The 26,076-nt window shown below is 45.9% G+C and overlaps 1 protein-coding gene across 1 annotated transcript in view; it reads right to left on the reverse strand.

Moving 5' to 3' along the window:
• COLGALT2 (collagen beta(1-O)galactosyltransferase 2) overlaps positions 1-26,076 on the reverse strand; it is a 52,895-nt gene that overhangs the window by 5,833 nt on the left and 20,986 nt on the right. Inside the window, exons 2-8 of the mRNA XM_029080703.2 lie at positions 12,478-12,588; positions 10,855-10,972; positions 9,806-9,940; positions 8,870-9,074; positions 4,519-4,638; positions 1,768-1,844; positions 276-382 (exon numbers count right to left, since the gene is read on the reverse strand). Coding sequence (XP_028936536.1) covers positions 276-382; positions 1,768-1,844; positions 4,519-4,638; positions 8,870-9,074; positions 9,806-9,940; positions 10,855-10,972; positions 12,478-12,588 — 873 coding nt within the window. The remainder of the gene's footprint in view (positions 1-275; positions 383-1,767; positions 1,845-4,518; positions 4,639-8,869; positions 9,075-9,805; positions 9,941-10,854; positions 10,973-12,477; positions 12,589-26,076) is intronic.

Below are 26,076 nucleotides of genomic sequence, written 5' to 3' on the forward strand. Positions count from 1 at the left end.
CAGAAAAATGCTCTCCTGACAAGGACTCACGTGAAATCAAGTACTCACTCGAGATCAAGTACTCACTCTGGTACAGTAAAAGTGCTGGAAAGGGAAAGAATGGGGCATACCTTTTCCATGTTTTGATGTGCTAATGACGGTGAAGACCTGAGAAGTAGCAGACTCGTGGGGGTAGGTGTAACTCTCAAGGGAAATAGTGCCTAATCCAGAAACCACCCACTACCGCCTTCACAAAAGTTTTGTGAACTTCACAAAAGCCAAGAAAAAAAACTCACTTCCCATCCACAGCCTCCACAATCTTGACCTCGATCTCCTGCTCATACAGGGTTCGCAGCATTCGGTCTCGCCTGTCTTTTCGCCTTTTCAGGTTGATCATAAAAATCTGTGGCATCAAAGAAAAAAGGGAGAAAGACACCGGGCAGCTTCACTTTGCAAACACCCCTTGGAGGGCCAAGCCCAAGACCTCAGGCTTGAGGAAGAAGCAACTAGATGCTCCCAATTGGTTACTGCAGTGCTCTGCACACAGTAGGTGTTCAGTGAATACCAATGAATGAACCCATCTGGATAAGATTAAAAAAAAAAAATAAACCCAAACAATAACTGTTCTTTCCAATACCAAATAAAATCTGGATTTTCTGCAAGACTGAGGCCAGACTGTGGAAGATGCCACACCTTTCTGTTACCTGTCCAGAAAGAAAGTGGAAAGCTGCTAGTGTTGGATCAAACCAAACAGGCCAGGGTTTTATGTGAAGGGATTGTGTTTACCTACTCTATTATACTATACTCTCCCCAAACTGTTTTGTACCCTGCTCTGCACACAGTAAGCATTCAACAAATAACTAATTAACTGATTGAAGTATCATCAGGGCCGGGGAAGGTGCTCAAAGCACAGTAAAATACCTTCACTGCTTTGTGAAACAAATGCAAATAAGTTTGGGTCAGGAAGCCAGATCTCCACAAGCAATGTGTAACCTGAGCCAAAGTATATAACTGAGGACAAGTGGAGAACTCAGGCCTCACCCCCAACATTTGCCTGAGTTCACCAGAGTTGCCTCAATTTCCCTGGCTGCTCTGCTTGTGGAAACCTGTTCAGACAGGGTGGCCGTCCGTGCCTGTCCAGGGTAAGGGCTTCTCTTCCTTTGCTTTTTGGGACAGAGAAACTAAACAGACTTGGGGGTCTCTAGCTTTCAATTAGAGAAACTTTTCGTACTGAAACAGATGGGAGGAGAGGCGGCCGCACAGGTGGTCTAAACCCGGACCACAAGGACCCGTTCGTTGGGGTTTGATTCTTTTTTTTTACATAAAAAGCTGTCGCTATGTCCTGGGCTCTGAGGGGTCGGCGTGTCTGAGCCCCGACTCCACCTGAGCCACTTAACGGGATCCCTTTCTCTTAGGCGGCTTAAGTCAAGGGCACTCTGTCCGAGTCCCAAGTCCTTAGTACAGTGCTCTGCACACAGTAAGCATTGCATAAATACCACTGATTAATGGCTCCTACTACAGGGAGCAGGAACAAACACAGGCCTTTACTGGGGGGGCCGGGGGCAGGGGACGAACCCAGACCTGAGAAAATAAAATCCCAGCCCCGGTTCAAAGGCAACAGAAATTGTAGCCACAAAGGAACAACACAGACAACACAAACATGCCGGACTCTAACCGTAGAGGAGCAAAGTCATACAGCCAGACACCAGGCCACCCATCAGAGAACCCGTGGGGTGGAAGGGATCTCCGAAGCTTCCCAGACGGGCGTCCTGAACCGACTTCTCATACCTCATCAAACCCCATCTTGTCGGGAAACTTGGGGGTGACAGAGACGTGTTGGGAGGGCTCCATAGGGGGGCGGTTGACTGAAAGACACAAGTGTACAGAAGGCCGTGTTAATGCCGGAGTCAGAAACCCATCCCTCGGCAAGCGTGCTGGGCGTGGGGGGCTGGAACAGACAGTCCGTGCGGTGGGAGGAGCAGTGCCAAAAGACACATGAATGTAACTTCTCAGAGTTCTCCCCTCGCACACCAATGACAGTCTAGAGCATTTACTTTCCTGCTCAGGCTATGTCTGCCAATGAGTTCTCCAGCTCACGCAGGGATAAAGATACCATTATGCACCTCTGCCCCTGTCGCATTTCCGTTGATGTCGACTTAGCTAGTGCACATAGCTACATATCCATTTTTGATTTCTGTAAATTATTTTGGATCTGTCTCCCCGATTCAGCTGCAAACCGCTTATGGGCGGAGATCGTGGTTTCTAACCACTGTACTCTCCCACATGCTTAATACACGGCTCGGGCTACAGTGAATACCGCTGATTGACCGAAAAAAATTGAAGCTGCTCCAAATTACAGCCATCTTCCACCTTACAAGGGGACTCAAGGGGCTTACAAGGGGAGTCAGGAGAAACTCTCACTGCAGAGCTCACCACATGCACATACATGACTGTTTCTTCCTACCCCTCAACACATCAGGTCCAGACTCATGTTGTCAAAAGGACATCTCCAAATTCTGCCATGCAAATCTACCCCAAACGCACATTTAAACCCCACATCCTGGCAGGACCGACTGTACTCTCAATCATGAGTTGTTCATGTGAATGTTCATAAAGAAATTATAATTTCTTTACGTGAAGAGATGCACTTAAAAGGAATGTTCTTGCTTGGCTTGCTTAGATTTCTTCAAGTGAAAGAAGTCAGGGTCCTCCCAATGTGCTTTCTACCCTTTGCCAGGGACTGGGCTGGCCTGCATTTGGCTGGGGCCAGGAGCCTTCTACTGCCCATTTCCCTCTGTGCTCGCTTACTCCCACTGGCACTCAGCAACAGCAAGGCCATTGGAAATGGGTGAATGGGTACATCCCCTGCACCCTCCATCCAAAAGGTCCCTGCAAAAGTCCCTATGAATCCTGTATGGGACATGGGCTGTGTTCAACCTGATTAGCTTGTACCTACCCCAGCTCTTAGTAGAATGCCTGACACACAGAAAGCACTTACAAAAGTGCCATTTTAAAAAAAAGCTCCAGAACATGGGATGGTGCTCCCAGCCCAAGGGGCTGCTGAGCCCTGATCACTGCCTGGAGAGTTTATTTCAATGAATCAATCAATGGTATTTCTTGAGCACTTTCTGTGTGCAGAGCACTGTACTAAACCCTTGGGAGAGTATGATATAACAATGTAAGAGACATATTCCCCACCCACAATGAGCTCACAGTCGAGAGAGGGGATCCCAGGGATCGATTAGCCATTAGTTGGTCTGGAACCTCTGTAAGCAAAGACATTTGCAGGGTGCTCATATGATGAAGTGGGTGCAATTTCAGTGGAAAAGCTAAACAGGTCCTAAAGCCAGTGTAACTTTTATTTATAGAAACAACCTGGGGGCAGGGGGGAAAAGTTTCTTTCCAGAGTCTGTATCTGATGAGAAGAGCCTTGGAATCTCAGGGCTGGGAGCAAGGTGACTGATTGCACCTCTATAATTTCTAAATCTAAGACAGCCCCCAGATTACAATCTCCAGCACCCTGATCTCTTTCCTACTACCTGGGTCCCCCTACACTTAGTGCCTTGTTCCCCTGCCTCTCTCTCTGGGCTTGGCTCTCATCTCCTAGGCTGCAGGGAGAAGAAAGGCTTGCATTTCTTCCTCATTGGCAAAGGCAGGGAAGTCTCACTTTCTGGTGGAGGTGGCCATTTAGGGCAGAAAGGACTGTAACAAATGGGGCAGATCCTGCTCTGGGTAAAATAAAGGTATTGTCATTTTCACTGCTGTGAAAGCAGGGCTTTCAAAGACAGAGGAATTTTGATGATCTGAACTGTTTTGAGACCATGGGTAATTTGGACAATAACTATTACTATTATGGTGTTTGTTCAGGGTTTAGGATTGTGTCAAGCGCTGTTCTAAGCCTGGGGGAGATAAAAGATAATTGAGACTCTCCCACCCAAAGAGACAATACAGGAGTTCTAACATTGTTTGCTCACAGTAGCTCATTTCCTGTACTACCCAGCAATTCTGATAACTGAGGGGCCACTGCAGTTTTCTGGGTCATCTTTGTTTGAGCCTTTGCAGCGGGGACCTGAATGAGCCTTCTGATTAGATGGGAGTTGACCCAGTTGACAGCTGCTGCCCAAGCATGCCTGAGGACTGGAGCTGCCTTCCCCTCCCGAAAACCAACTTGCCTGGACCCCGGGGATATCCATGAAGCACTTCAGGGCAGCAGTAGGGTGAGAGGAAATGATTTGGAACACAAAAAGCTCTGACTTCTGCCTGCAAACTGAAGGGGAGCTCTGTGAGGTTTCCACGATTATACTGCCACCTTGCAGATTCGAGTCAAAAATGAAAGTTTCCGCTGGAAATAAATCCTCTCAAAAAAATAGGCTTGCACCTATAAGAGCAGGCCTGGGCCTTTAGCAGGGCTGACTCGGTGAGGGTGGCCTTTTCCTTTCACTTGATCTGGTCGAACAGAGAGGGAGGCGAGTTCCAAACTGAAAGCCATCGTATTGGGGTGGGCTGGGGGTGAACCAGGAACTTGCTTCTCCTACTTACTCATTGCTTCAATCTGCACATGAATGAGGTTCTCAATGTCCTCCTCTATGGTCTGGTGTGGCTTCAGTGGGACAGGCAGGTACCCATAGTGCTCTCTGTTACAGAGGTACATCTGGATCCCTGAGGACAAAGAAACAAGAGAGGTTAGTCGGAAAGCGCCCCTCACCCCTTGACCCTCCTGCTGGCCAACTGGGGCAGTCTGGGGGGGAAACGAAGGGTGAGGCAAGGTGGGGTGGGGAATCTCAGAGCTTCATAACTGAGGATTGTTCCACTGCTTACTGGGAGGGGCTGGGGTCTAAGGAGAGGCCACAGTGCAGCGGTTTAAGCCTTTCGGGCAGTGTCAATGCCAGAATTGAAAAAGATGAACAATTCAAAAGAAAAAAATCAGGGAATTCAGGATGATGGCAGGAGTAGAAAGGAAAATATTCTCTCTAAATGGAAGCAAAAAAAAAATGAGGAGTCACATTAAGCTAAAGAAAGGGGGAGGCCGCATAAACAAATTTTGGCAGTATACACTGTGACAGGACTAGTAGATGGGGAATCAAATATGCAAGGACTCTACATTCCATTTTTTGGTCTCATCAACATTTCACTTCCTCTCTTTTCAAATGAAATCCACAACTTGGGGCACAAGAGTCTAGATTATGCTCCTTTGAGGTAGGAGGAAATTGAACATTTTCTTTCCCAAAGAATGCTGAGTTGAATGCTAAAAGTAGGAAAGGATCAAAAGAGAAGAAACACATGCCAGTGCCAGAGAATAGAAATGAACAGTGACTCAAACGATAGGAAGGAGAAAATCCTTATATTTGATGGGCAAGGTTGAATAAGAGTTAGCGTAAAGTGCAGACATAACCAAGAGAGAAATAATCTGCTACTTCGACTAAGTGGAAAGAATTAAAATCTTCTTAATTTTTTTATTTGGGGTTAGAGTCTTCTGTTCAAAAATTTAAATTTAAAAACCCCCACCACAAAAAAAAATCAAAAAGAAAACTTTTACATTAGTTTCAGACATTAAAAGGAAAAAACACAGACCTGCTAAGAACTTTAACGAGGGGATTAATTTAAGCCACACCCATTGTGCCTTGAAGGGGCAATATCACAAACCCATGAGACTTCTGTGGAATCAGAGCACCTTCACAAGCCTGCCAGCCTAATTAAATACGCTTATATCGGTCTTTATATTCAGACAGCCAGGTTAGAGGATCCAAGATGGAATTTAAGTGCTGTAGACACCACCGCCTTTCCATCTTAATGGAAATTCTAAAGAAAATCGGCATCAGGACACATTTTCATGTGAACCTGATTTTTTTTGCAATCTCTGAGACCAGCAACCTTTGAAGATTTGTTTATCTGCAAAATGACTCCATTCTTTTTGCTGGGATGAAACCTTGACACCAGTCTATTGCATTAGAAGCCAAATAACTGTAAGATAGCTGGATATTTTTTATTTTTATATTTAAGTGCTTTCTATGTGTCAAGCATGCTTCTAAGTGCTGAGGGGAATACAAGTTAATTAGGTCGAGCATAGTTCCTGTCCCATTGTGAGCGCCCTGACCCACTGGGGCTCACAGTCCAAGTAAGAGGGAGAAGAGGCACTAAATTCCCATTTTATTGATGAGGAAACTGAGGCACAGAGAAGTTAAGTGATTTGCCCACAGTTACACAGAAGATAGCTGGCAGAGCCAGGAATTGGAATCCAGGTCTTCTGACTCCTAGGTCTCTTTCCAATAGGCCTTGCTGCTTCTCATGGCATGTGTACATATGTACATTTCTCTTTGGATTTCCAAAAATTCAATTACTGCACTGGCTACTTCATTCTGAAATCTCTGAACAAATACCTGTCTTCTAATCCTGCCATTCTGTCAGTAGTATTTGTCTGTCTGACTCCTCCCCTTTAAACTGTAAACAACTTGAGGGCAGGATCTTCCTGCTAGAATTCTCTCCCAAGTACTTAGTACAGAGACTTTCCCTCAGGGAAGTGCTTAGTAAATATCACTGATTGATCAATTTCGGTGGCATTAAAATAGGTGGGAGTAAAGGGGTGCAGGACAATAGGTATTCCTCTCTCTTGATTGGTCTGGAACAATGGAAAAACTGTATCTGGCCCACTGATCACAGTAGCCCCTGGCCCTAGATGAGGAGAGACCCTTCAACCCTGGGGCCCTGCTGTATACACAGAGAGCCCCAATACTCTACTTCCATTAAAGACCACTGTGAACACAGGGAAGGGAGGGGGATGATTTTGAGCAGGGACCAGAGGAGATGCATACGGGTAGCGTAGGCTCATCATGTTGGTTCTAGAAATTTACAGTACAAAAAAAAAATAATCCTTTAGTAGCCAATCAATTCTGGCACTTGGCATTTAAGAGAAGCAGCCTGGCCAAGTGAGACAAAGCATGGGCTGGAGTGCCAGAGGAACCTGGATTCCAAATTTGCCGGCTGGGCAAGTCACTTAACTTTTCTGTGCTTCTGTTTCCTCATCTGTAAAACTGGGATTTAATACCTGTTCTCCCTCCCCTTCGACTGCGAGCCTTGCTTTGGACAGGGACTATGTCTGACCTAATTATCTTGTATCTACAGTCCTTGGCACTTACCAAATACCACAACTAAGACCAAAAGTTTCAATCAACCAATCAGTGGTATTTATTGAGTGCTTACTGTGTGCAGAGCACTGTACTAGGAGTCTGGGAGAGTTCAATATGAAAGAGTTGGTAGATACGTTCCCTGACCACAACGAGAGAACAATCTAGAGCTTCCCTCTAAAGATCAGCATTTTCTGTTTTCTACTGGAAAGTTAACAAAATACCATCTGGGAAGAGAAACCGCCCCCCGCCCCAGTTGTATTACACACGACTCTCAACTGCCCCAGCACTAGAATTCAAGACATTCCCCAGTAAGACACAACCCCATTTTACCTCACTGCTTAAACTTCCCCCTGCAGGGCTGCCATTAATTATTGCCACTGTTCTTGTCTGTCCGTCTCCCCCGATTAGACCGTAAGCCCGTCAAACGGCAGGGACTGTCTCTATCTGTTGCCGACTTGTTCATTCCAAGTGCTTAGTACAGTGCTCTGCACATAGTAAGCGCTCAAAAAATACTATTGAATGAATTAATTAGCAAAATGCAGTGTTTTATGTTTCATCTCACTTCCTTTTGCCACCCATTATTTAATAGAGATACTTTTGAGTAGCAAAATGACCTTCAGACAGGCTGAAGGAGAGTGAAGTAAGGGGCCCAAGGGAAATTAAAGAGTTGACTACTGTGCTGTAGAATTTTCAAGAGAATCGTAAATACCCTCAAACATTTCTATTAAATACCCCAACACTTTTTTCCTGTAAAAATTTCAATGGGTGTTCCCAGTGTAAGAAAACATCTGTGAGAGAGGAAACACTGAGTTTAATATAGTGGATGGAATTGAGAAAAGAGAAAGTGAAAACAGAAGGAAACAGCATGACCCAGTGATGATGATGATGATGATATTTGTTAAGCGCTTACTATGTGCCAAGCACTGTTCTAAGCACTGGAGTAGATACAAGGTAACCAGGTTGTCCCTCTAGGGGCTCACGGTCTTAATCCCCATTTTACAGATGTGGTAATTGGGGCACAGAGAAGTTAAGTGACTTGCCCAAAGTCACACAGCTGACAAGTGGCAGAGCTGGGATGAGGACCCATGGCCTCTGATTCCCAAGCCTTCAACTCTTTCCACTAGGCCACACTCCTTCTTCTGGAAAAAGTGGAAAAAGTACTAGCCTGGTAGGGCACCTGGGTTCTAATCCCCACTCCACCACTTTCCTGCTGTGTGACCTTGGACAAGTCACTTAACTTCCTCATCTGTAAAATGAGGATTCGATACCTGTTCTCCCTCCCCTTAGTCTGTGAGCCCCATGTGAAACAAGGACTGTGTCTGGCTTGATTGTCTTCTACCTACCGCGGCACTTAATACAGTGGTTGGTATAGTAAACACTTGACAAATATTATTATTATTATATTAGAAGGGAAGTGATATATTGGTGGGTCCCAGGCTAGCCAAGACTCTGCGGTATCTACTCTGCATTTATTGTTTGGGAGGGCCTGATGTAATGAGCAGATCCCAGTCAGATGCCACAGGAGAAAGAAACATTTAAGTTCCGGTCTCATCCCGAGACCCCTCTCCCCAGCATCCCAATCCTTAACGTATAATCAGGACCCCTTGTCTGAGAACCTCCTGCTCCCAACTTCCCTCAGAATCAGCTTTGTCTGGGCCCAAGCCTAATAACCTCAAGTCAAACGTCTGAATGGGGACCACCACAGCCAACAGTCTGGCTCTTCACTGGCTTTCTCTCTGTGAATCTGGGCAGAATGCCAGCCATACCTGCTTGCCTGCTGGAGAATGCGAAGACGATGATGTCATCAAAGGTCCAGGTATAGTCCTGGTGTGGAGGGAAAAACGACAACTTGTCCGAGGCCACTTTTCGGAGGTCAATGAGGAATGTGGAGTGGACCATGGGAACCGCAAAGCAGCCTATCCTCTTCCACTCCCTGATCTGGACGTAGTCTGGGGTCCGTTTATAGTAGCCCTGTAAGAGACCGAGCTGTTGGTTTGACGTCTCTGACTTTTGAGCCCAGTGGTCTTAATTTGTCCGCTATTATATTCTCCAGGCCCTTCCCTTGATCAGCAACTGAGCAAGGACTCTGGGAAACTAAGTGAAATATTGCTTGACATTCATCTCTGTGCAGGGAGCCCACTGAGGCAAGCCACTCTTCCCAGAGATCCAGCGTGTAGATGAGAGATGCTCCAGACCAGCATCTCTAGCCCTCATTTTATGAGAGACCACCAACTCTGTTGCACTGTACTTTCCCAAGCTCCGAGTACAGTGCTTCACACACACACAGTCAGCATTCAGTAAATACCATCTGGGCTTAGGTTAGACTGTCCTAACCACCTGGTCCTTAACTGACAAATTGGTACAATGCTACTAATGAAGTTAATAACTGTCTCTTGTTCTCAACTCTCACTCCAAAACCCCAGTTTGGAGCTCCCTCCCTCCTCAAACCATACCACACCATATCTCCACCACACCATATCTCTCTCAACCTTCAGAACCCTCCTAAAATACCAAAATTATTAAAAAGCTGCCTTCTCAATAAATTCTCCTCAGCTTACTGGCTATGTCACACCACTGGATTGTGGTGTGGAGTCTTTCCCTCCTATTGTTCTCACTCTCCTGGAGTTCTATCATACTTCCATACTATTGCTACAGCTGCTGCTGATGCCCCTGGTGAAGGCCATTACCTAAACAGGACTTGCCTGAGGCGTAATTCCACACCAGAAGTTAGAGTAGAGGCTGCGAGACTCCAGCATTGGGGCCACAATGGTCTTGTTCTCTGCAATCATCAGATTCAGGGTCTGAGGATTGGTGAGGAAGTTGTCTGCATCTATGAACTAGGAGAAAAAGACAGAAAGATGGGTGAGTGATCTTTTCAGAACAGGGGGACCTCAAGTCCTTCCTGGAAGGCAGAGATGGTCACCTCTGTGTACCTCATTTCAAATCAGTTCAACACCTAGGGAAGTTCTTATCCTCTCAGGCAACTGGGTGGCCTCTATAGAAAAGTTGGGCTGGAGTCCAGTGCTCAGTACAATGCCTGGCATAGAGTAAGCATTTAAAAGACCATTAAAAAAAAGACTTCAGTTCTGAAAAGATGAATGACCACATCTGAAAGCCACTTCCCCCTCCCTCCCTCCTCAGCCACCCCAACGTATACAAATCTTTGGGGGGCCTTGGACTCTGATTTATCTTCTATGCCCCTCCCAAATGATGAAGGAAGGTTCTGGTTGATATTATCCTTAAGGGGTAATGATACACTGTGCAATAAAAAAGTGCCATTCTCTAGTACTGTGGCAAATGTTACACTCAGAGAACACTTTCCTGTAAAGAGCTCAAAGCATATCTCACATCCTCAAAGGGCTACAGTGAACTCTATGGGGATGGTCGTTTTTAAACCCTGTCCTACAAAAGAGAAACTGAGAACCTGAGTGACTGAGGGTTCTTTCCCTCATTGAGGGCAGTTATGACTCAGTGCAGGAACTGGGATCAGCTCCCAAGGACCAGGAGTCAGTCAATCAATCATATTGATGGAGAGCTTATACTGTGTGCAGAGCACTGTTCGAAGCGTCAAGTCCCATCTCTACCCTCGACCTCTCTCTTCACTTCTAACCACCTTGGCTTTGGGGAAAGGCCTTTGAGAGAAGTCTCTAAATACAGGGAGACGGTTCTCTCTCACAGATCCAGCCGGGAGAGAAATAGTTTGGAAGGGCTCCGCGAAACAGCCTGTCACGATAGCCGACTTAGGCTTTACCAGGACATAGTCTGACCACTTTTCCCTCGCAGTTCTCAGCGCAGCCTGCCGGAGTTTCATCACATGGGTAAACCGGGAGCTGGGCCAGTGCTTGGGTCCAATTTCATCGGGGTAAGACCTGGGAGAGAGAAGGGAGGATGACTGTTTGGGTTTTGCTCCTGCAGCCTGCAGATTTGCTCATTTCCTCCCTCCTTTCAGTTGGAGAGAGAGGAGAGACAACATCCTGGATCACCTCAGGTAACCCAAAAAGGGTTGAGAACGAAAAGGCCAGCCCCAAGAACAACTAAGTCCAAGGTGTCTCCCTGGAATCTGGACAGCAGGCTCAGGGGGACACAGGAAACACTGGCTTTCTCAGAGAGGGAGGGCTGTCCCCAGAACGAGTGGAATTTGCCTCAATCACTGTCAAGATCCTGTTTCTTGCTCTGCAGCTGAGCTTTGTCAATCAGTTAACACTGTTTACTGAATGCCTGCTGGGGACATAGCACTGTAGTATACTCTTGGGAGAGTATATTTGAATTAGTAAGCGCGTAGTCGCTTCCTTTTCAGAGTGGCTCAACCTACAACAGAAGAGCGACCCTGGGTCTCCACTGGATTCCTGGCACTTAGTGGCATGATCAGTCCAAGATTTGAAACTTTCATTGTCATCCCCCCCATGAACAGCATGTCCTCTACACCTGCCTTCTCTTTGTCTAATAAACCTACTTCTGTCCCTTCAGTGCCCAGTGCACAGCAGCCACTTAGCAAATAATACTTAGGACAAAGATGAACTACACCTTGTACAATAAAACAAAAATAAATGCCCCATACTGCATTGTTACACCCCAGTGTCTGTCAGATGTAAGAATGGCCCAGAGAATAAGTCCCCCTTCAATACTGTCTTCATCCACCCAGACTTCTGGGGAACCAGAAGACAGTATCCTAACCCAGGCACACAGACTTTAGCCTTCCCGTGCCTCAGTTTCCCTAGCTTTTCCCGAGCCTGCGGTTTCCCAGCTAACTTCTTCTCCAAGGCACACACTCTCCTTAGGTGTCTTGGCCTTATCCAAATAGCTTGGTAACTCAGACTTACCTGTACCAACTATTTCAGAATCAGGAATCTAACCCCAACAGATATGCAACTAGGCTCAGAGGCTTGCTTGCTTGGCTCTGAATTACACTCAGTTCTTCTGTCTCCTGAGGGGCTATGCTCTTGCTGAACCTCAGATGAAAGAAAGTTTGTGTGCCTTAGCTAACATAACTAATGTTGTAGGCATACGCACAACCGTTTCTTCTACAAGTCATGCTTTCTCCAGATAGATGTGTGTTGTTGGAAGAACATTCTCTAATTCCTTAACAGCTCTCTACCCAAAATGCATCTTGAAAACACACGTTATGGAAGAAGTGAGTGTACCTTATAGGCAGGCATATAGCCTTCCCATCTCACAAAAGGATGAAACAAAAGCAAAAATACTCCATTCCAAATACCAGAAATTATTAAGGATTATGACTGTCACTGCTGACACCTGGGTCACACCCTCTGCATGGAATCCAGATGTGCTGGGCTGCACATGAGCCCAGCATGAAGAAAGTCATTTCCCTGCAAAAAAATTCCATGAGAAGAGATCATTTGCTCTTCATACTCACTCAGGTTCATCCATAGGCCTCCATTCCACATAGTGATAGAGTTTTTGCACATTCTTCAACCATTCTCTGAGGATTGCTGTAGTGTTATCCACGTTGTGATCGGTAGCTGCCCTACAGAAGAGGAAACACATTACTGTCCAGTTATAAAATAGGTTGATCAGAAGGAAGCTTCACTTTTGGCCATAAATCCCTGGGAGGATGGGGAGGGGAGGGAGGAGAGAAGGGGCAGCTGTAACTCTCCCAATCATACTGCTATCCCCAGCCCCAGTGGGGCCATGCTTACTTTGGAGAAAGGATGTAGCCATTAATGGGAAAGGAATGGTGTCATTTTACAGTCTCTAGACTGCAAGCTTGTTGCTGGCAGGAAACGTGTTTGCTAATTCTGTTGAACTGTACTTTCCCAAGCACTTAGTACAGTGCTCTGCACATAGTAAGCACTCAATAAATACCATTGATTGATTGATTTTAGAGGAGAGGAGAGGGGAGGAAGGGTAAGAAATGCCAAAGGTCGCCACTGCTGTCAGTATCCCCTTCACCCCTTCTTCCCAGAGGTAGGAACGCACTGGCTTGGCAGTAAGAGGCCAGTGCTATGTGGGACAACAAGTGGGCCACAGAACTGCTGTAAACTAAAGAAGTCCCATATCTGTCTTTGTCATCGAAGGGTCAGTGCTGACTTCAAAGTTACAGTCATCTCGTACAAATTCTCAACTCTGACTGCAAACCAAAGATATTAATATTACCAAAAAATGTTAGTTGGACTTAAATCTTACTCTTTGAGCTGGAATCACACAGCTTATGCCCCACAAAGTGATCTCAGGGCCCCTCCCAGATCAAAATTTGAGGGTTTGCCAACTGATTTTTCTGCATCCCAATGTATTGCACCAGCTCCGTCATCTTTTATCTAATATTTCCCTCCACTGGGGCTTTTTGAGTAGAAGGAGTTTGAGGATTAGGGAGCGTTCTCTGAACAACGTGCATCTGTCTGGTTAGAGGGCAGTGTCGGGAGAGACAATTCGGTGAGTCGCCAATATGTGCATATCACAATGTTGCCGAGAGGCAGTTGGGACTCAGACCCTCCTATGGGAGGGAGGGGAAGCCCCACGGCTCCACCTAAGAGTCCCGGTTCTGTGTGCTTGCCCAGAGGACGGCTCACTGACCTATCTTGATGGTGGAGCCCAATCTTCAGGTTAATTAACATTAAACCCTCAAACCCAGACCCTGAGAGCACTTCCACCTTCTCCCTTTTCCAGGCAGGTGGACAAATCAACAACTCCAACAGAACGCCTCGGTTCAGCTCCTCCCTGGTGCCCACCAGACTCCAGTATTGTCTTTCAGGGGTCCAGAAACAGCATCAGTTTCCCCAAATGAATATTTTCTTTATGGAGTGTACATCTCTTTCTGAAAAGACTCCAGCTGTCGAAAATGCTGGCAGTCTATCTTCAAGTGTCACTATTCCATATTTATAAAGACACATTTTCTTTGAGTGGATGAAAAGGGCAAAGCATGTACAGTGTCTGAATTTCCAATGTGCCTATTTGCTTGTTTTTCTTCAGTGATGGAATAGCAGAGTCAGAGGCTTGGCTTTCAGAAGGCCGTGCTCTCTCTATCCTGTGGGAGAGTGTGTGGGAGTGGAGACTGGCCACTCGAATTGAGGAAGGGCTGAAAGAAATCAAAGACCAGCCGTGGGAGAAAGCCCCGGCCCAGGGGACCAAGTAAAGGATGCTCTGGATTTCCCAGGAAGTTTGAGAACAAAGACAATCTTGACAACGTGCAGGAGTGCCACTGATTAGAAAAAGCTTCCCTTTTTTTTTTTAAACCCACAGAGGATGTGTTTTGTTTTATTTCCCTTTTCAATTAGGAACCTCAATCTATACTTAGCTCGAGGTCAAAATGGGTGTGTGACTGACAGGATTTCCTTTGGTATGGGATATCTGGGAAATAAATTAAAGCAGGTATTTTTGCTGTTCATTTATACACCAGGAAAAAAGGCTACATGACTGAAATGGGCAGCACTGGACAAAACCTTTGGGATCTAGGAGGACCAGTGGACGCTGCATTCACTAGAAGGAGAAGAGACTAAGATACAGGCCCAGACCACTGATGACAATGATGGGAAGATCCCTTATAGAATGGAGATCACTAAGGCAGCTCAGGGAGTCTGGGGAGTAGGAAATGGTATATCATCAACTAAAAGTCTTAAAATGGCTGGAAATGCCACTGCAAGGAAAACATGGACCCAAGCTGATGGACAGACAGCTGCCATTAGACACTGCAGCTGTTGCATCTCTGCCACAATCCTCCTCAACAAGAGCCAATTCACACTTACATCAACAGTTCCTTTGCTCTTTCTCCTTCCCAAGACTTTCTGGCCAGAGATGAGACAACAGTAAGAGGTTGTCTCCTGAGTCTCGCTTAGCGCAAAGCAATTCATAGGGGCCCAGGGTCACCCAAGGACAATGACTTTCCTTAAACCACCAGAATGCCGGGTTTGTTCTTGCTATGAGGTTGGATTTCCGAAGTAGAAGCCAGGATACTGCTGCAGGCACCAGTGCTTCCAACTGGGCTGCCTCAGTGAGGGACACGGCCCCAGGAGAGTCACTGGGGAGGTTATTGTGTTTGCAGGCCCCTAATGGGTCATTTCTCATTTGGCTGCTTCATTCATATTATTCATCTGTGCTATTCAAAGTGTTCTACCTCTAGGAATTTCTCTGAGCACTCACAAACTGCTTAGCTACTCTTCTCACAGCGTCGTCGGGTCCAGGCATGTGAAGCACCTCTAGTCCCTCTTGGATTGTGCACCCCGCTTCTGCCTCACCACCAGTGAGGCAATGGCATACAGAGCAAGACTTCTGCCGCACCCTACTGTGCCATTTTGTCCCATCTCTCTTCCACACCAACTCCCATCCTGATGGTTGGCATAGATGCCCTGGCAGAAACAGGCCACCAACCACCCCTTGCACTTATGTATTTCTTGTCCCCCTTCTCGGCACTTGTGGTACCTATGTATGATCAATTACATTGTCAATTATTTATCCTGATTATTCTACTGCAAATGTTTATATTCACCTCCTCCATTGAAGGGCAAGCTTATTGTGGGTAGGAATGTGTCTCGAGGGCATAGTATAATGTACTGTATCCAGTAGGCACTCAATGAATACAATTACTACTAGTACGTTAGGTAAATGTACTGAGCACCCATAGTGGGTACTCACACTGTATCCCTTGAGCACTTTTATATTCACCCTACTCCGGCAGACTTCTGTATGTATCCTTGCACTCTGCTGCTTTCTCTATCTGTAATTTAACATCTTTCTCCCCCCAATAAATTTTAAACTCCTTGAGAGCAGGGATCATATGTCTACCAACTTTATTGGGATCTCCCAAGCGCACGTGGTCAATATTACTGATGGACGGAATGACTTTGCTAAGTGCTGAGGAAAGTTTCAAAAGGAAGACCAGGTCCCTGCCCTTAAGGACCTTACTATCTAACCGGGAGAAAGGATGGTTGTTTATGCCCAGTGATTGCCTCAGAGTCTGGGAAATTCTCCCTAAAGGGCTAAGATGGAACAAACAGCCAGGTTAGTCATTGCCTGGACTGCTAAATATCCTGTGACGAGCAATTTGGCAAAAATGAACTTTTCCAAAGTGCGATGTTATAGTTAAGCCATTCCTCTTGTTACTGTCCTCTGGGCAGCCTGGGTGTAAAGAAAATCATCCAGACCCTCTTACACAGCTATCGGACTCCCTCCCGCAGCCCTAGGGAAGCTGCATAAGAAATTCCAGGCACGCTTTCTGGGATTGCAAGGGAGAGCTCATTAGCTCTATAGAAGGAGCTGGTAGTTCAGGGAAGGCTCTGGAAGGCTCTTCCCTCCGGTCCAGTCCAGCCCAACCAGGCTTTATAGAAGCCATTCGATAGCTCTTAGGCGGTCTACATGGCCCAAGCTGTAAGCCTCAATATTGTTGCTGGTGCTTCCATGTCAACCCAGAGAACCCTCCCCAACCAAATCCATCTAGCACCCTTCCTCCCCTCTGAAGGTCTTCTTGATGAGGTAAAATCTCATCCAACCCCAAGACAATTTTCAGCATTGCACATCCTATGACAGCACACCCAGTTAGACATAAAAGTGCTATGAATTCTTGACTACTTCTCCCCCAGAACAGAATATAAGAACATAAGCAAGACTGTAAGCTTGCTGTGGGCAAGGAACGTGTCTGCTAACTCTGTTGTACTGTACTCACCCAAGCATTTAGTACAGTGCTCTGCACATAGTAAGCTCTCAGTAAATACTATTGATTATTTGGCCAGCCCAAAAGAGAGAACCCTGCAACACATCAATTTCTGCCATCCTCAGCCTTCTCCAGCCACAGACTCTTCCCCTCCTCCAGAACTAAGCAAATATAAATCCAGCATTCTGCAAAGGGGCTAAATTACCAGGAAGTCCCAACAGCCTGTTCATCTCTACGTCAACTAGCTGGAATGCCGCCTGAGTGAATAGTAAACCAGAAGGAGGCCTGTGAATGTCCACACCTCACTCCAATTTGCTGCTACACAATTCTCCCTGGAGATTTGGCTATTGGAGTTCTCGGCAGCCATCATGTGTAGACTCGATGATGTGGTCAATCTGTTTCTCATTTATTCCCAATCCTCCTTTTTCTGTTCTTACCTTTTCTTTTACCTCTGGTCATTCAACCTTCTCTTCTCCACCACATCTTCATTCCCCTTCCTCTCTCTGCCCTTTTCCTCTTCTTCCTGGAAATTTTTTCACACTGTCCCATCTTGTTTCTTTGGCACTGCTTTCCCAGGCCTAAACCTGCAGCTCATCTTGAAAAACATAAGGTCTTCCTTTCATTTTTTAATCAAAGTGAGGCACAGAAAATTTAAGCGACTTGCCCAAGGTCACACAATAGGAGAGGGTCAGAGCCAGGATGAGAACCCAAGTCCTCTGACTGCTAGGCCTGTGCTCTTTCCACTAGGCCATGCTGCTTCCCTTCATGTTTGCTTTATAGTATTAAATGTTTATTGTGTGTCACGCACTGTTCTAAACCCTAGGGTAGCTAAAAGTTAACCAGGTCAGACACAGCCCTTGTCCCACATGGGGGTCACAATGGGGTTCTCCTTCCCATGTCTCCAGGAAAAAAAGTATTTCTCTGGTACTCGGGCAGGACTGTGCAAGCTGCAAGCACAGGTGAATAACATAAGTGAAGCAGCCAAATGAGAAATGACCCAATAGGGGCCTGCAAACTCAATAACCTCTCCGATGACTCTCTTGGGGCCCGGTCCCTCACTGAGGCAGCCCAGCTGGAAGCACCGGTACCTGATCGATAATTATTATTATGGATGTTTTAGGTGCTTACTATGTGTCAAGCACTGTTCCAAACACTGGGGTAATCTGGTCAGAAACAGTCCCTGCCCCACAAGGGGCTCACAGTATAAAAAGGAGGGAGAACAAGTATTAAAACCCGGTTTAAAGATGAGGAAACTCACGGTAAGAGAAGTAAAGTGACTTGCCCAAGGTCACATAGCAGACAAGTAGTAGAGATGGATTTAGAACCCAGGTCTTCTGACTCCCAGGCCTGTGTTCTTTCCACTAGGTCATGCTGCTTCCCAATCAATCAAGAGTATTTACTGTATTTACTGTACATGTACTGTATGTAGGGCACTGTACTAAACACTTGAGTAGAATAGGGTCAAAAGACATAATCCTTGCTCTCAGGGAGTTTATAATCTAGAGGCGGACAACTAAAATCAATTACAGATAGGAGAAAGTACTAGAATAAAAACATCAGTTCACAAGTGCTCTAAGGGTGTGGGGCTACTGAGTTCCAGGTTGGGGCAAGGGTGTGAGCAAGAGATCTTAGAGATAATAATGAGCCTCAGTGAGTAGGTTAATGAAAGAGAAACAAAGATTGCAAACTGTGGTGTAGAGTGGCTTACACTCTATGAGAGTGATTTAGTAGGAGAAGCAGCATAGCCTAGTGGGAAGAGCACGGGTCTGGGCTTCAGAGAATCTGTGCCTCACTTACCTCATCTGTAAAATGGAGATTAAGACTGTGAGCCCCATGTGGGATATAGAATGTTCCCAACCTGATTATCTTATGTCTATGTACAGTGCCTGGTACATAGTAAACACTTAATAAATAACCAAAAAAAGTAGGAGGGCAGACACCAGTAATTATGGTTCCTAAATGTCCAGTCCAAGCTATCAATATTGATGACAGGGGCCAATCGAGGGAGTAAGAAGAAAGAGGGAATAATAATACTAACTACGGTACTTGTTTAGCACTTTCTATGTGCCAGGCACTGTACTAAGCACTAGAGTAAATACAGCAAATCAGGTTGGACACAGTCCCTGTCCCACGTGGGACTCACAGTCTCAATCCCCATTTTACAGGTGAGGTAACTGAGGCCCAAGTGACTTCCCTAAGTGAAGTAACTTCCCCAAGGTCACACAGAATGAAGTCCAAAAGGTCTTTAATCTTCTGCCAATATGAACTGGATCCATCTTATCTAGGAATATCTCCTGGGAGTCTCCTGAGCCTAGCCCAAGAATCACCATTTAGTCCTTATAGGCTACTTGTTTACCCCTAGGAGGGTCTGGATTGGGAAACATAAACCCAAACAGAATGAGCCCAATTCATGGCCTGACTGCCTCAGGGACATTTTCCCACAAAATGAGAATCTTTCTCCCAGGAACTGAAAAGGTCTATCCAACTCAGCAGTGTCGCCTCTTATCCTATTCCCGTGGCCTCTGTTCTGGCCACCAAATGGCAGCCTGGCTCCACAGGGAAGGGAAGGAGAGAGGTTTCTCTCTGAATTTCCTGCTGCAGAAACTTTTAAATCCAACTTTCAGCCTTGCCCCGGTTTGTGGTTTCTTTCAGAGGGGGGTGAATTTGGGGCTTGGCAGGTGCCATCCTGAAATGGCATATTTACTGAGACACACACACACACACACACACCTTAATAAACATTCCAAGGGCCTTCTTGCAAAGCCTTGAGTTATTTCACTTCCGCTCTGTTGTCAGGGAAGCGCAGATGAAAATTCTGTGGGGATCTTTTTTTTCCCTTCCTCATTTTTTATTTCTGTTACGGAAAAGTACTGTCAAGCAGAAGGTACACTGTGTCCTCCTGAAGTTTTCCAGCGTTCAAGCATCAGTGCAACAGGCATCGTGAAAGGAGAGCAAATAACGCAGTAGTTTTCCAACTCCATTCAGTATTTACTAACTCCCCTCAAAGAGGAGGGAGGAAAGAGGTCTCCTGTTAAAAACAACTCTTCTTCATAGAGCAGGTTGAAACCACAGGCAATTAATTAAAAACAGCAGAGGCAAGTCATACAAGTTATTTTCCCTTTTGGTAATCCCTGCAAGTCTCCTTAATAAGGACCCTGATTTCCCTTCAGCTCACTGGCAGTAGATAGGATTTGGATCTTTGGGGGGAGAAGCCCTATAATTAGGAGGTAATTATTGAGTTTCATTAATTTTAATTCCGGGGGGGGGGATCAGTCTTTATTATTGTAATCTTAAAAATTCAGTGTTTCATATTTGCTCTTCAAAAAAATAATTCCCTAATCCAGGAGTTCCTGCCAAGAGAACCATGGCAACCCCAAGATCCCTTACATGAGGAGGTGGGAATGAGGGTGACACTGATTGGTAGTGATCGCACTTGAAGTGGCAGAAGCTGTCACATCTGGAACTAACCTGCAGCCCAGAACATTCTTCGGTGGGGGGCAAGGAGACAGCAGCAGAAGCAGCAGCAATACTACTGCTCATCGAGCCCAAGCAGGGTCCCAAGGCCTCCTTCCAACCAAAAGTCTGGTATTTTTTCCTCCATTCAAATCCATCCCGACTTTTCTCTGCCGCTCTATCGCTCTTTCTCTTGCTTCCTGACCATGGGCTGCTCAGACTCTGGTGGGAAGGGGAGGTGGGGGGAAGGGGGGGGAAAGAAGGGGATGGGGAGGGGTCATGGCTATTCTGGGGCAGGGAGGAGCAGGCTTCAAGCAACCTGAGCAGGAGAATGAAAGGGAGCTATGAGAGCGGGTAGATTTATTCAGGTTTAACCCAGAATTTTTAAAAATTCAATGAGGTAAAAATCAGAGTAAAAATCAGAAAAAAACCTGAGTTGTCCTACCCTTCAAACCAGTAGGGGCTGTTAAGTGCACCAAACAATACCTTCTTTATATTTGTCTTCCCTACTGGATTATAGGCCTCCTAAAGGCAAGGATCAAATCATCTACTTCTTTTGCTTGTTCTCCAGGCACTTAGTTCAGGTGCTCAATTAATATTATTGATAGTGATTGTGAATACACTGAATGCACTGAACAGTCCCCTATCAACAGTTTTTACTGAGCACAGTTGGTATGCAGAACCCTGTATTAGATGTTTGGGGAACATATAAAAGAAATCATAAGCCTGAAGCACTTGGGAGGGTACAGTGTAGCAATAGACAGATATTTGCTGCCCACATAATGAGCTTACAGTCTAGAGAGGGAGATGGCATAGCCTAATAGGAAAGAGCCCGCGAGTCAGAGGACAGATGGGCTCCTCCAGCTTCAGGTGCCCCACTGGAAAGTGTTGGGGTCAACGACTAGCTTGCCAGAGGGAGGCAAGAGTGTGAGGTGGTTGTCTGAGGCCAACCCTTGCCTGGAGCAACATTTGGCCGGCGGCAGGGCCCGCCTACAAATTTAATTTTGATTTTCCCCAAACAAGTGGTAAGGAGAGAAAAAAGGTGAGTCATTCTGGTTCCCGTCTTTCTTTAGGGTGTGCCCTTTTGGTAAAGCCTCAGAAGCCCCAAGAAGGAACTTGGCCCATGGCACTGAAAACCCAAAGTCCAACTCCAGCCAACACAATGACTCCCCTTCTCTCCTGCCTCCTCCCAGTGTGCTGAAAAAAAGAACACCAGTGCAAAATTCAAGCCCTGAGACTGTGACAGAAGAGGACACCTTGACTTCCCCTATCCCCTTCCTTCTTCCCTTGCTCTGCCACATGGGTAGTGGTCAGCCTTGAGAGCCAATAAATACTATTGAATGAATGAAAGTAGGGGTTGCTGGTGAGAGCAGAGGGAGAAGCTGCTCCATGGAAAGGCTAGCTGCCAGGTGAGGTCACATATCAGGCTGCATCCTCTCCCAGAATTTCCTAGCATTTCTGACTCCCCAGAGAGTTTTCAACTGTCTTTTGGTTTAACTAGACACAATGCTGTGGTTCCACAACAAATGCTCGTTGACTGGGGACTTTCACTCGTGAAAAGCCATATGCCCACTGAATGATGGGTTTCTTTGAAAGGCAATCCAGTGTTCTGCACCTTTACTGGTCTCCAAAGTGGAAGAGAGCCCACTTGGTGATCTTTTATTCACATGGAGCCCTGTTGATCCTCTCCTCACCCTCCTCAGAAGCTGGTTTTTGCTGAGGTCAAGGGGCTTAGACCATCATCATTGGGGCTCCTCCATGCTTGCCTCTATCCCCAGGCTTCCAAGGAAACAACAGGGTACCTGTAGAATGAATTGGGAGATTCCTCTGCTCATTCTTTTCCCCCTGCCTGGAACATCCACCCTTCCCAGCTTCACTAAACCATGTACCTCTGCTCTTTCAGAGTTCTCTTAAAAAGTCACCTGTCATAACTAAATTTTACCTAGCAAACAGACCTGCATTCAATCTTAAAAAAAAAAAAAAAGACCCTTTACCACGGGGTCCAGGATCACTTAAATCTAATTGATACCCAGGGGACACAATGCATTCTCTAGCTAAATACATTCATGTGAAACTGAAACATCCAGCTATTTGGGGAGAAGGAACCAATGAATCCTGACAGTTACTCATATTCCTAGATTATTTGGTGACCTAAAAATGGCAATGCTGTGCAGTAGAGAACTGCCATTTAGTGTACTCCAGGCAAATTGGAGATGAGAAAAATATTCTGAGCATGTGCAAGAGGCAACAGCAAAATCTCTTGGACAGGGGTGAATGCTACCTTTCCATCCTTTAGTTCTCTCTAGATTCCAGTGCAGTGGACTAATCAAATGGACCTCAGGGAGAGTAATCAACCTTTAATGAGTCTTATATATTTCTGGCCCTAACTGGCTTCGACAGGGGCAGGAGACCTCTGGGTCACATCTGGCTGATGGCTCAGTGACTTCGGCTTGTAGGTGACCTCATTATAAATCAATGTGGGGAGTAAAGGATGGGGGGAGGGGGCTCTCTGGATCAGCGCACATGACTTGGCCAGCAGCAGAGGCCTCCGTAGGGATGACTGCACCAAGGGTGAGTAAAGGTTGGACTCCGACCTAATCATTGAGGATTTTGTTCTTCCTGTGTTTTTAATCCCATGAGTCCCATGAGGGACAGAGTCTCTGTCCCATCAGATTGACTTTTACCTTCCCCAGGGCTTAGAAAAAGAAGCAACATGGCCTACTGCAAAGAGCACAGGCCTGGGAGTCAGAGAACCTGAGTTCTAATCCCAGCTCCGCCACTTGTCTGCTGTGTGACAAATCACTTCACTTCTCTGTGCCTCACTTACCTCATCTGTAAAATGGGGATTTTTTTAAAAATGGTATTTGTTAAACTGTACTAAGCATTGGGGTAGAAACAGGCTAATCAGGTTGGACAAAAATCCCTGTCCCACACACGGCTCAGTCTTAATCTTTATTTTACAGATGAGGTAACAGACCCAGAGAAGTGAAGTGACTTGCCCAAGGTCACACAGCAGCCAAGTGATGGAGCAGGGATTAGAACCCCGGTCTTCTGATTCCCATGCCTGTGCTCTATCTACTAAGCTGCGCTGCAAACAAATACCATTGAGGGAGGAAAAAAAAAAAAAAGGAGGCACTCAGATTTGCTCATCTCTCTCCAAAACAGATGGTCAGCACTTGCAGGCATTTGGATAACCACCCCGCCCTCTAATAGATAAATTTTCTCAATGACCTTTGCTTCGCCCATTGGGGCGGGCCTTTCCCACTCAAACTTCATTCCACTGTTGCAGCGGATGCAAAGAAGAACTGACATCTGTTTCGCTTACCTTGCCACCCTCCCCCAACTCTTGCCTTTCTTCTCTAGTCAACAAGTGGAGCTATTGCCGACAACTGTTACATTGATTACATGACCAAATTTAAGTTGTGGAACAAAAAGTCACTCTGTGACAGTATGGTGGACGGACAGTTTCCCCATTAGAAACCAGGGTAAAATCAGCTAGTCTTAACTTGGAGTTCTGGACACAGTGATGAGACTTTGAGACGAAGAAATGTCAGTGTAGCTGAGTGGGACATCACTCAATCATAGAGCACTCTATTATGTGCTTGTGAAAATACAGTAGAGACAGCAAATATGATCCCAGCCTTCCAGGAGCATATAACCTAGTGGGACATGCAAAGAAAAGTGAGAATTCTAGACTCCAGGATCTGCTGCTCATCACAGCTGCTGCTCATCTCCAGTTCTATGCTTTGTGAAGCTCTGAAAAAAGCAAGGCAGAGCCCCTATGTGGGCTGTTGTTCAAAGTCCTCAGCTGGAGTGAAAAAAACAAAAACCAAAACCAAAAAAAAAAAACCCATCCTGCTCCACCTAGCCCTGAAGTCCTCAGATTCCAGGTGCACAGGCTTTTCTGTGAGTAAGTGAATGGTATGTTGTGGAGCAGCCAATGCTTATTCTCATATTGACTGCTGAGAGGGCTTGGATATATGATCTATAAATGTGGCAAGTGTCAGCCTGAACAATTCTTCAGGCTAAAGGTGATTATGCATTAATAATGGGTTTAAACTCTAATGTGAGCCAGCTGTCTCTCATTCAGCAAAAAAACACTTATTCTTGTATTATTCTAATCTAACCTAAATTCTAACTTAAACCTAAGGGCAGAAAATTTAACTCTGCCCTCCTTAATATCCATCTTAATGGGGATTGAAGCACCATCCCTTTTTCTCTAGTAAGCCATTATGGATTTCTTCCTGGAAATTATTCTAAATAATAATAGTTATGGTAGTTGTGCTTCCTATGTGCCACGCATTTTACCAAACAAGATACAAGGTAATTAGGTTGCCTACAGTCCCTGTCCCACATGGGCTAATAGTCAAAGTAGGAAGGAGTAGGATTCAATTCCCATTTTACAGATGAAGTAACTGAGGCCCAGAGTAGTTTAAGTGACTTGCCCAAGATCCCACAGCACCCAAGTGACAAAGCTTCAGGATTAGAACCCAGACCTGTGCTCTTTCCATTAGGTCACGCTGATTCCCCAAACCCAGCTTGAGCCTATGAATACTTTCTGCCTATGCAACTTCCTGAAGGAAAACATTCCATATATTTAACTGCTCACAGTGGGCAATGGAGTATTTCCTTTTGTTTTGAACCTTCCACTTCAAGCTTCATCAGGTACCTCCTACGCTGGTTTTGGGGAGTTTGGGGAACAACAATTCCGGGGTGATCCCATCTACACCCTTCACAATCATGTCCTCTCAGTTCGGGCTTTCCTAGAGTCCTTTCTCCATTTCTCCTCATATGGTCATCCTTCTCTGGGCCATCTCCAGTTCTATCTTGTCTTTCCTAAGATGCAGCAACCATAACTACACAGCATTCCAGGTGCAGGCATCCCAAAATTTGATGAAGAAAAATAATTCCAATGGTATTTATTCACCACTTTCAATGTGCTGAGCAAAGTGCTAAGCACTGGAGTAAATGCAAGTTCATCTGATTAGACACAAGCCCTGACTCATAGTGCGACCGGGGGGGGGGGGGGGGGGGGGGGAAAGGGGCAAATGACAGATATTTTATCCCTAGTTTAGAGATGAGAAAACTGAAGCACAAAAAAGTGCCTTGCCCAAGATCAAATAGCAGGCAATGACAAGAGATTAGAGCCAAGACTCCTGACCCCCCCATCCTAAACTCTTCCTACTAGGCCAGACTTGTTTTTTAATGCATTTCCTGTTGATGTCCACTTATTGCATCATCTGACCTAATGATCTGAAGGAACAGTCGAAAATGATTCCAAAATCTCTTTCCTGGATCAACTGAGTTAAAGCTCAGCACCTGTCCCACATGGAGCTCACAGTCTCAATCCCCGTTTTACAGATGAGGTAAATGAGGCATAGAGAAGTTAAGTGACTTGTCCAAGGTCACACAGTAGACAAATGGCAGAGCTGGGATTAGAACCCAAGTCCTCTTACTCCCAGGACTGTGCTCTTTCTACTAGGTCAGTGCGCTCTTCTTAGCATGTTTGGAAGAATAAGCAGAAAAAATACCCTCCCCTCTCCACCCCCATCCTACCAGAAGTCACTTGCCCAAAGCAGGACATTGAAAGGGACTCCAAGATGGAACTGTACAAGGATCCAGGAGGCAAAGAGGGACATTTATGGCATTTGGGAGAGTGGCCCAGAGAAGAGAAAGCATGGTGTAATGGATAGAGCATGGGCCTGGGAGTCAGAATGTCATGGGTTCTTATCCCGGCTCCACCACTTGTCTGTTGGGTGACCTTGGGCAGGTCACTTCACTTCTCAATTGTAAAACGAGGATTGAGACTGTGAGCCCCACATGGGACAGGGACTATGCCCAACCCAATTTGCTTGTATCCACTCCAGGGCTCAGTACAGTGCCTGGCACATACTAAGTGCTCAAGAAATACCGCAATTA

This window comes from Ornithorhynchus anatinus, chromosome 16 (genome assembly GCF_004115215.2).
Source record: "Ornithorhynchus anatinus isolate Pmale09 chromosome 16, mOrnAna1.pri.v4, whole genome shotgun sequence".
Taxonomy (NCBI): Eukaryota; Metazoa; Chordata; class Mammalia; order Monotremata; family Ornithorhynchidae; genus Ornithorhynchus; species Ornithorhynchus anatinus.